At 40.3% G+C, this 11,829-nt stretch overlaps 1 protein-coding gene across 1 annotated transcript; it reads right to left on the bottom strand.

The window, feature by feature from the left end:
- Nucleotides 1–4,732: 4,732 nt before the first annotated feature.
- Nucleotides 4,733–10,354, bottom strand: LOC128205238 (cytochrome b-c1 complex subunit 7-like). The gene is made up of 4 exons (XM_052906746.1): nucleotides 10,267–10,354; nucleotides 7,416–7,472; nucleotides 6,897–7,069; nucleotides 4,733–5,301 (listed from the first exon to the last, which is right to left on the bottom strand). The coding sequence occupies exons 1-4, from the start codon at nucleotides 10,292–10,294 to the stop codon at nucleotides 5,152–5,154; spliced, it is 408 nt and encodes a 135-aa protein (XP_052762706.1). The 5' UTR covers nucleotides 10,295–10,354; the 3' UTR covers nucleotides 4,733–5,151.
- Between the last annotated feature and the right edge of the window lie 1,475 nt (nucleotides 10,355–11,829).

Below are 11,829 nucleotides of genomic sequence, written 5' to 3'. Positions count from 1 at the left end.
TGCCCAAAACAGTGACATAAACCATGGCCCCGTCTGTCCAAAACAGTGACATTGACCTTGGCCCCGTCTGTCCAAAACAGTGAAATTGGCCCCTTCCGCCCAAAACAGTGACCATGGCCTCGCCTGTCCTTAACAGTGAAATTGGCCCCTTCTGCCCAAAACAGTGAAATTGACCATGGCCCAGTCTGTCCAAAACAGTGAAATTGGCCCCTTCTGCCCAAAACAGTCACATTGACCATTGCCCCGTCTGTCCAAAACAGTGACATTGGCCCCTTCCGTCCCAAACAGTGACATTGACCATGGCCCCGTCTGTCCAAAACAGTGAAATCGACCTTGGCCCCGTCTGTCCAAAACAGTGAAATCGACCTTGGCCCCGTCTGTCCAAAACAGTGAAATTGGCCCCTTCCGCCCAAAACATTGACATTGACCATGGCCCCGCCTGTCCTTAATAGTGAAATTCGCACCTTCTGCCCAAAACAGTGAAATTGACCCCTTCTGCCCAAAACAGTGAAATTGACCATGGCCCAGTCTGTCCAAAACAGTGAAATTGGCCCCTTCCGCCCAAAACAGTCCCATTGACCAGTCTGTCCAAAACAGTGACATTGGCCCCTTCCACCCAAAACAGTGACATTGACCATGGCCTCGTCTGTCCAAAACAGTGACATTGACCATGGCCCCTTCCGCCCAAAACAGTCACATTGACCTTGGCACCTTCCGCCCAAAACAGTGACATTGACCATGGCCCCTTCCGCGCAAAACAGTGACATTGACCTTGGTGCCTTCCGCCCAAAACAGTGACATTGACCTTGGCGCCTTCCGCCCAAAACAGTGACATTGACCTTGGAGCCTTCCACCCAAAACAGTGACATTGGCGCCTTCTGCCCAAAACAGTGACATTGACCTTGGAGCCTTCCACCCAAAACAGTGACATTGGCGCCTTCTGCCCAAAACAGTGACATTGACCATGGCACCATCTGCCCAAAACAGTGACATTGACCATGGCCCCGTCTGTCCAAAACATTGACCTTGGCCCCGTCTGTCCAAAACAGTGAAATTGGCCCCTTCCGCCCAAAACAGTGACATTGACCTTGGAGCCTTCCACCCAAAACAGTGACATTGGCGCCTTCTGCCCAAAACAGTGACATTGACCTTGGAGCCTTCCACCCAAAACAGTGACATTGGCGCCTTCTGCCCAAAACAGTGACATTGACCATGGCACCATCTGCCCAAAACAGTGACATTGACCATGGCCCCGTCTGTCCAAAACATTGACCTTGGCCCCGTCTGTCCAAAACAGTGAAATTGGCCCCTTCCGCCCAAATCAGTGACATTGACCTTGGAGCCTTCCACCCAAAACAGTGACATTGGCGCCTTCTGCCCAAAACAGTGACATTGACCTTGGAGCCTTCCACCCAAAACAGTGACATTGGCGCCTTCTGCCCAAAACAGTGACATTGACCATGGCACCATCTGCCCAAAACAGTGACATTGACCATGGCCCCGTCTGTCCAAAACATTGACCTTGGCCCCGTCTGTCCAAAACAGTGAAATTGGCTCCTTCCGCCCAAAACAGTGACATTGACCTTGGAGCCTTCCACCCAAAACAGTGACATTGGCGCCTTCTGCCCAAAACAGTGACATTGACCTTGGAGCCTTCCACCCAAAACAGTGACATTGGCGCCTTCTGCCCAAAACAGTGACATTGACCATGGCACCATCTGCCCAAAACAGTGACATTGACCATGGCCCCGTCTGTCCAAAACATTGACCTTGGCCCCGTCTGTCCAAAACAGTGAAATTGGCCCCTTCCGCCCAAAACAGTGACATTGACCTTGGAGCCTTCCACCCAAAACAGTGACATTGGCGCCTTCTGCCCAAAACAGTGACATTGACCTTGGAGCCTTCCACCCAAAACAGTGACATTGGCGCCTTCTGCCCAAAACAGTGACATTGACCATGGCACCATCTGCCCAAAACAGTGACATTGACCATGGCCCCTTTTGCCCAAAACAGTGACATTAACCATGGCCCCGTCTGTCCAAAACATTGACCTTGGCCCCGTCTGTCCAAAACAGTGAAATTGGCCCCTTCCGCCCAAAACAGTGACATTGACCATGGCACCATCTGCCCAAAACAGTGACATTGACCATGGCCCCTTTTGCCCAAAACAGTGACATTAACCATGGCCCCGTCTGTCCAAAACAGTGACATTGACCTTGGCCCCGTCTGTCCAAAACAGTGAAATTGGCCCCTTCCGCCCAAAACAGTGACCATGGCCTCGCCTGTCCTTAACAGTGAAATTGGCCCCTTCTGCCCAAAACAGTGAAATTGACCATGGCCCAGTCTGTCCAAAACAGTGAAATTGGCCCCTTCTGCCCAAAACAGTCACATTGACCATTGCCCCGTCTGTCCAAAACAGTGACATTGGCCCCTTCCGTCCCAAACAGTGACATTGACCATGGCCTCGTCTGTCCAAAACAGTGACATTGACCATGGCCCCTTCCACCCAAAACAGTCACATTGACCTTGGCACCTTTCGCCCAAAACAGTCACATTGACCATGGCCCCTTCCGCGCAAAACAGTGACATTGACCTTAGTGCCTTCCGCCCAAAACAGTGACATTGGCCCCTTCCGCCCAAACTAGTGACATTGACCTTGGTGCCTTCCGCCCAAAACAGTGACATTGGCGCCTTCCCCCCCAAAACAGTGACATTGACCTTGGCGCCTTCCACCCAAAACAGTGACATTGGCGCCTTCTGCCCAAAACAGTGACATTGACCTTGGCGCCTTCCGCCCAAAACAGTGACATTGACCATGGCCCCTTCCGCCCAAAACAGTCACATTGACCTTGGCACCTTCCGCCCAAAACAGTAACATTGACCATGGCCCCTTCCGCGCAAAACAGTGACATTGACGCCTTCCGCCCAAAACAGTGACGTTGGCGCCTTTCGCCCAAAACAGTGACATTGGCGCCTTCTGCCCAAAACAGTCACATTGACCTTGGCGCCTTCCGCCCAAAACAGTGACATTGGCACCTTCTGCCCAAAACAGTGACATTGACACCTTCTGCCCAAAACAGTCACATTGACCTTGGCGCCTTCCGCCCAAAACAGTGACATTGGCACCTTCTGCCCAAAACAGTGACATTGGCACCTTCTGCCCAAAACAGTCACATTGACCTTGGCGCCTTCCGCCCAAAACAGTGACATTGACCATGGCCCCTTCCGCCCAAAACAGTGACATTGACGCCTTCTGCCCAAAACAGTGACATTGACCATGGGCCTGTCTGCCCAAAATGTAATCCTGAAGTATTTTCTAACATGAGCTTTCTACATGCATCTTCAAGTTTCATCAGTCTACATCATTCCTTACTCAAGTCATTGAGCATAAAGTGTTTTTAGGACCAAAAGGCATGTGTTAATAATTATTGCACTGTCCCGGAGTCTATCCGTTACAACCTTGTCTCAGCAATAACTTTATATTTAACATGATTTCATTTTAACTTCAAATTATGTCATTATTTCTACTGGCAGTTTTGTGCACCCGTTTTTTGCCACTGAAACACATCTTATTTTTGTGACAAGTCCATGGCATCTCCCATTCCGCAGTACTGAAGGCAATTCAGGCAGTGGTGACTGTGCTTAACCACAATGTTTGATTTCCATTAAGGGAAGATGAAGAAAGGTGATAGTGTTAAATATAAGATTTGGTTGTTTGATGTAGTCATGCAATTAGTTTTTCATTTGGTTTCCAGATTTCAAACTCAGAATTTCATGCTATAAAATAGTTATTTTGTTGGATTAATGCTAGATAATGTTTATGTTACAAACGGTATATGTGTGTTGCTAATAAAAATGTGTGTTTATGGAAAGTTGTGTATTATAATGACAACATTATGCCAATATTTGTGTCAAAGTCACATTTGGTCAGTTACAATCAAAACGGTGTAACTGAACTTTCGGGTTCACCACGATATGATATCCTTATGTACTTTAAGTTTAATCAATTGACCAATTGTTAATGATATGTAGGTTGTCAAACACGCAGCCAACATTGGATGTGGTACATAGTGTGCCTTATACAGGAACAGACAGGATATAAATATCATTAAGTGGAGATATTCAATGATTTAAAAATGAATGGACAAGCATGGACAATCTAACATTAATTGCACAGGAATATGGCTCTGTGCTGAGTCTAAATTGGATTTCACAATTATTTTTTTTCTGGTCACGTATCGAGGAAACATCTTAATTGTGAAACAACAATAACTACAGCCTCATTTCTTCATTACAAAAGATTTTTCATTATAGAAGATGTGAAATGGATTTCGAAATGCTTGTGAGAAGTTGTTCCAGACTTAAGTCTTTAGATATCAAATAAATGTAATTACTTGCTCAAGTTTGAACCTGAATTTTGTAACGACACCTAACCGAGGAACAAGACTGCTATGCAAGTTTTCTTGGCAATGTTCCCCTAGTACTTGTCCAAAAAAGTCCAGTCAATGTCCATTTCATCAAAAACACTAGGAACTATTTTATACCTAGAGCTATTGGGAGATTTTCAACAGTAGTACTGTAATGGTTTAATCTCATCCTAGGTATGGAATTTCTCCTAGGATTCTTCATGAAACAGGCCCCGGAGATTGTAATGCAGTTAGAACAATCATCATAATGTTGATTTCATTGCTCAAAATCATAAATTTGCTTTGAACAAAAAATTAAGACATAATAAAAATTATTTATTTGTTTTATTTATTCCAACAAAACACTGGTCAATCAATGGTATACCTTTACAGGAATTGATAAATTAAATACTGAACAGAAACTTTAAACACCTATATTATACTTTCTTCTCTTTTCTTCTTACAGAATGCAATGAATACATGTTCCCTCTTTCTAGTAAATGTATATTTTGTGGAAAAATAAATACCACTCTACTTCAAAAACCATCAATTTAGTAATAAAACAGACAGAATATTTAACAAATGCTCAAAAAGTTGTTAAATCCATGAGATCCTTTAAACACCAGTTACATTAAGTCATTTTTCTATTAAAAATCTGCATTTTTATTATGTACACTTCTTCAATACTTCATCAGAATTTTAACATCAGAATCTTACAACAAATCACACTGTCAATCTTCCTTAATTATTGTCCTGGGTTTAAAGCTTCTCGTAAACTGCCAGCGGTAACCTTGGCTTTAATTGGGTCAAAGGCATATAATTTTTCGGCGAACTCTCCTTTCAATCTGAATTCTGCTTCTACCTGTGCAATGGCATCATTCATGTATGCCTCATCCTGAAAGAAACAGACAACAACATGTAATGTTTAGTAACACTTTGTTTTTTAAGCTAGATTCGTGTTTACTAACTATAAAGGAATTTATTTTAGCTTGATTATGGAGACATTTGAAACTCTTGTTTCATGGGTAGTAGCCAGGGCCAGTAAAACATCATTAAAAAGTCATTTCCTTACTGAAGTCATTTTCTTAAGTTATCTGACTTATCATATTATATGACCAAAATCATTAAATGTTAGAAATGATGTACATGTTAAATTTGATTATGAAATTGATGATGGATCAAAATGGCCTATATGATAACAGATTATGGCCTTTGTCCCATTTTTATTGTAAACCTGCCTATACCACTAGACCACACGTTGAAAAATTATGTTATGGAATTTACAATTTGGTTAAGATAAAAGATCTTAAAATCTAACCTTTATAGGGACTCGCTTACTGATTTAACGTTTAGCCAGGGTTCGAATTTAACTTTGAGGAGCACTCGCAAAATTTTGCGAGTGCTTTTTGAAGCAACTCGCAAAATAAAAAATCAACTTGCAATTTTATTATTTGCTTTATTCCCTTATAATATTGTCTAATTTAAGTAGAAATTTACACCTAAGACATATTATGAATATTAAAACGTATCAATCTTGAGTAACTCAACTACTAGAACTTGTTGATGGCTTATTCTTTTTGGGGAGTACAGAAAGACTCATCAGATGCTACCCGCTTTTTGATTACAAAGCTGTCCAATAATTTGGCATTGTTCACTTTGTATATTTACCCTCGCCATCGGGTAATATCCATTCGGCAAGCATGGTACAGATTTAATTAAGTCTATAAGTATTAAAAGCAATAACATTATAAATTTAAAATAAATGAAAGAAACAGTCAAATTAATGTAGGCAGGATGCTCTGGACCATGAAATATATCTATCGACGAAGTCTATTCACTTTGGCAGTTGGGCGGAAATATATTAAAGGTTGATGGGGTTTACATATAGTGCGCGAACGCGCTAAATTTAGCCAATGATTAAGCTAGGTGATTACGTCATTTGTATTCACTTTGTATTATGCACGCCTCAGAAAGATTCGAGATAAAACTCAGCCTTTTCCGTATTTGTTCTATTTTTGAAAACTTACTAGAGCGTGACTCCGTACTGTCTTTTTTATACTGGTAGTGTAAACATGCCACTTATAGGGTGTTTACACTCGACTACGCAGCGGAGTTAAGTTCATATTTATTCTACTTTCCTTTTAACATTTTGTGGTCTAGAAAAAGCCACTCGCAGAATTTTGCGAGCTTGAATAAAAGTCACACGCAATTTGCAAATGTCGCTCGCATTTTGCGAGTATGCGAGTCTAAATTCGAACCCTGTTAGCACAAAGTTTTGTAAAGCAATTTTTATTTAGTTTACTTACATTTATGAACAAACGGCAACTAAGCAGAATTTTGTAAATCCAAGCAAGTTAAAATTCAATGTCTGACAGCTTTACTATACAACAAAGATGTATTTTTTTGTTGATTTATGACCCTATAAAACCTGAACAAGAGTTTGTTTAAATTGAGATTAACTATATCACATATAATATATATACAATTCACCTTTTCTGGTGTCATCCACTCATCTTGAGGACATGTCTTGTTACTCATAGCAAGGATAATTGCCCGGTTCAGCCGCAAGGCTCTCTGTGCAGCAACATCTGGGGGAAGGCGCCGTATTGCCTCCTGTATCACTTTGTTTTTGATTGGACAGTACATATCCTGGGTCATTAAGCCTTAAAATACAGAAAAACACAGTTGTACAGTAGAAGGGTTTGGGTCTAGATAGTGGATTAGGTATAGATATGATTGATTTAAGACTTGACTATATATCCAAAAAAAAATCAAAACTAAAATAGTTTTTAATTATTGATGTCACCAATGTTACCTTATCCTCTAAAATACGGATACATTAAAATAATGATTCACAATCCAAGTACTAAATGCTACTCAATTCCAAGTTTACATACTCAGTGTGAAACATGTATTACCATTTCACCAGTGACACCTTCTTCAAACTTCCCTTAATCATTGTGATCAAAACGGGGAGGAGGGTTTCATTCATAAATAACTTATACCCACCTAATTTAGGGTAGTAAGCAGTTCTCCATATGAATGTTCTCAAGCCTGGTACAGACGCTGAAATAAGTAAATAAATGTACAGTAGTCAGTAAAATGTTTAAGTTTAATAAAGTGGTGTACTCAGTACTGGTTCAACCCAGGAAAGTTGTATCCCCTGTATCGGTGCTTTACACCGAGCACGTTAAAGAACAAAGAGGTCCCTTCGCTAAGAGCTAGGGTATCGCACCCGGATCTCTTGTATATTACTCAGTTTATTATGTTATGCATCAATGTTGAATAATAATAACAAAATTGTTCAATATGTACCCGACAGTGATCTAAACTAGATTGAATTGATCATTAGAGTTGTTATTTTCACATACATATATATTCTGGGTCACGAAACCGTTGTACACAACCCGTCAGATTTGTTTGAGATATCGGAATACTTGATAAACAACCAACACATGTAAGTGTTCTATGTTATCTGAACATGTTATTTGGCATAATGAGATCAATAAATATTTGTTTAATAGTAGGCAATAATATTTTCGTACGAATTTGAATTTATAATGGAGATAATTTCAAAATTGTGGCCGCAAGGATTCTCTGCGCAAGGACCCTCCGCTGCTTTTTGCTGGGTTGTATAATGGAGGACATCACGAGTCTGCCATAGTAAACAAAAATCATCAAAAAGACTTGTTGACGGCCAATTAGGTGGACAAGGGTCAAGCCATAATGCAGCCAATGGGCACGGGCAGACCTAGTCTAAAACAAGAGATGTTTGTCAAACATTATGCCCCCTGAGCGCCAAGTTGCCAGAAATATTTGGACAATTGAATGAAATATGCATGGACTGAAATGACAGCTGATTTGTCATTGGATGCATATGAGGCAGGTCATCTACTGGTCATACCTAATCTTCATGTCAAGTTTGATGACCATAGGTCCGGGAATTGTTGAGTTATCACTCGGACAAGCTTTGGTCTTCCAACAGACCGACCGACATGTGCAAAGCAATTATATAACCCCTCTGCTTCGAAGGGGGGCATAATTAAACTAGATGTTCACTGAAAACTGATACTTCAACTCATGCATTTAGTGACATATAAATTTCTACTGTCTACTATATAAGAAAATAAAATATGGACAATCAGAAAACCTTTTTTCAGCTTACAGTCACACTGACCTTGACCTTTGACCCACTGACCTCAAAATCAATAGGGTTCATCTGCTGGTCATGACCAATAAGCCTACCTAGTATGAGGTCCCTGGGTCAAAGCGTTCTCAAGTTATTGATCGGAAACCGTTTTTCATGTTAAGGTCACACTGACCTTGACCTTTGACCTCAAAATCAATAGGGTTCATCTGCTGGTCATGACCAATACACCTACCAAGTATGAGGTTCCTGGGTCAAAGCGTTCTCAAGTTATTGATCGGAAACCGTTTTTCATGTAAAGGTCACACTGACCTTGACCTTTGACCCACTGACCTCAAAATCAATAGGGTTCATCTGCTGGTCATGACCAATAAGCCTACCTAGTATGAGGTCCCTGGGTCAAAGCGTTCTCAAGTTATTGATCGGAAACCGTTTTTCATGTTAAGGTCACACTGACCTTGACCTTTGACCCACTGACCTCAAAATCAATAGGGTTCATCTGCTGGTCATGACCAATACACCTACCAAGTATGAGGTTCCTGGGTCAAAGCGTTCTCAAGTTATTGATCGGAAACCGTTTTTCATGTAAAGGTCACACTGACCTTGACCTTTGACCCACTGACCTCAAAATCAATAGGGTTCATCTGCTGGTGATGACCAATACACATACCAAGTATGAGGTCCCTCGGTCAAAGCGTTCTCAAGTTATTGATCGGAAACCATTTGGTATTCCGACCGACCGACCGACAGACAGACAGACCGACCGACCGACCGACCGACCGACATGTGCAAAACAATATACCCCACTTTTTTCAAAAGGGGGCATAATAATAGACGTATTATACGGGATTCTTCCAATCCCTAACGTCTAAACGGGAATGTGCAAAAAACGGGGGTGTTTTGAAAATATTGAAATTGTTTTAAGTGAAGTATTTTATGGTTGAAATTGATCATAAAGAATTATATTCATATTTTACCATGTAAGTGAAATGTTATTTTGAACTAAACAAGCATTTAATGCATTAAAACAAGTTGTTTTCCTTTCCAATAAAACGAAAGTTGACTGACACAGACAACAATTATGCGAAGGGGAACAACTCGATACAATCGTAATAACTCGGCCTCCTCCGACAAAGCTTCGAGAACGACCTCGTTTATACAATCGTAACAACTCGTCAACGTACAATTATTTGGACTAGGGCAGACCTTGATAAACTCAAATAAACAAATCAATTTAATCCAGAATCGTACAAGCCCAGTATAAATTTTAAGTGCTAATTACAAAAACTGATTGGAAAGTGTAAATTGCCTCCTTCAGGTGTACTTACGGTGCATAACCGATGCATAAGCCCCATTTAATTTCTAGAACTGTTTAACGTGTATAATCTTTCTTTAAAAATATGGCTTTTTCATGATCAAGTCAGGCCCAATTCTCCAAAGATGTAATTGTGAAAAATAACACTGAAGTTGGACTTTCCTGTTCTAAAACATAACAATAATAAAATTATGCAAAACTTGATTGTTTGACAAACGATTTTATAAATACGGATCACAAGTACGAATAAATGTGAGGACGAAATGAACATTTGTTGTTCCCTTTTTAAATGAACAGCTTTCAATACTTTTGAATGACTAAGGTCGTTACTATTAAATTAGTTCATGTTTAGCCGTTATTTGTTTTAACAAAAGTCTTTAAAATAGCTAAAAACTTACAAATTATCGACTTCAAGAGGGGTTCCATTTTCCAAGGTCAGTCTGAATCTAAAGGCGCTTGCTAAATACTGAATCGGTTAAACGCTTGACACTTTCAATCACTACGCGAGAATATGTACGCAAGATAAATGCTGGTCAGGATAAGGGATTAGATAACAAATAAAGAAATTTAAAAAGGCCGAGTTATGCATGTGAACGCTTTTCATTACACAAAAAGTCTAAATTATAGCTATGACCAATAATAAACAGATGATAGCATTGTTAAAGGTATGCTTACAGCGGGTCGATGCAGGATTAGACGTAGGACATTTACTGAGTAACAGCTGGGAGTAAGATTACTGGTCCCAGGTAACAGTAAAGGGAATCGCTCATGTTTCGGCACTAACATGAATTTTCCCGTCGATGCATCTGAAAACACTTATTCTAATTGACAAACACTTTGATACCGAAATTGCGGAAAAAATACAATTCAAGAATTAAAAAAGTTGGTTGAAGTGGGGAGCGAACGCAAGCCGGTACAGTCAAGAAAAAAAATAGAAAACTGATACCATGCATATTTACTCGCCCACAAGGACTAGTGCATAAGCTGAGGGATACTTTAACGTATATTGAATACACTGGTAGCATCGCGTGATAAAGTCAATCAACCAATCACGCAACAGCTTTCTTTTGAATCTTGTTAATTACTACAGACTTTCAAAATTGTGCACTTCAAAGACAATATTTGAGCATAGCTCAAGGTCTGTTGAAGGATTCCGCCGCTCTTAGGAGTATCACTCTGACATAATCACTCATAATGATTTGCCGGCTCACTCTAATTCGTAAAAATACAAAATAAAAATCCATAAAAAATGCATTTTATAAACCATGAAACAACATCGGAATGCAACACTGGACCCATGACCTCCAAGGAACTAAAATACCAAGTTTAAGTGTCGTACCGGGGGGGGGGGGGTAAAAGTAAACTCCCCGCCTCTCTCCCTAATCCCCTCGTCCCCCAAGGTATTGTTTTCGGTATTAGCTACGCTGGATTCAACGTTAAATGATTCGGATTCCGTAAGAAACGTACATGACAGTATTCAAAATATCATATGAATTGAATATTCATGCAGAAACTTTCTCGGGGGAAAGGCAGGGGAATTTTAGCCTTTCGAAAACAACTCAGTGACTGTAATGTATAAAAAGAACATTTCGATATTGAATGACAAATGAGTAAAAAAAAAATGAACATTCCTAGAATGCAATGGCTCCACGAAAGGTATTATTATATATGTTTATTTCATTGCGTTAAATAATTATGTTCGGTAAAAACTGAATATTGATGATGCGATATATTTTTTTCACCGATGTCGGCGCCATCACTAGTTTCAACATGGACCAGATAAGCCAACTTTATTTAAAAGAACGATAGTCAACGCTTTCTTCAATATTTATACTAAACGGTATGCGGATCCCACCTATTCCACATATCTGTTTCAAATATAAACTCTAGCTATGCAGTATTCCAGCAGGGGTGACTTGAGTGACACCTAAATAATACTTCCGGATTCCAGTTAAAACTCA

The sequence above is a fragment of the Mya arenaria genome, chromosome 10 (genome assembly GCF_026914265.1).
Source record: "Mya arenaria isolate MELC-2E11 chromosome 10, ASM2691426v1".
Taxonomy (NCBI): domain Eukaryota; kingdom Metazoa; phylum Mollusca; class Bivalvia; order Myida; family Myidae; genus Mya; species Mya arenaria.
The sequence above is the reverse complement of the archived record's forward strand: the minus strand, read 5'-3'. Positions and strand labels throughout refer to the sequence as shown.

What these genes read in the sequence shown, in the direction of transcription:
- LOC128205238 (XM_052906746.1), bottom strand. Translation starts at nt 10,294, where the DNA reads ATGGAACCCCTCTTGAAGTCGATAATTT. An exon ending in CCTCTTGAAGTCGATAATTT is followed by an intron (nt 7,473 to 10,266) that starts GTAAGTTTTTAG and finishes TACTTATTTCAG; the next exon opens with CGTCTGTACCAGGCTTGAGA. An exon ending in AGTGGATGACACCAGAAAAG is followed by an intron (nt 5,302 to 6,896) that starts GTGAATTGTATA and finishes TGTTTCTTTCAG; the next exon opens with GATGAGGCATACATGAATGA.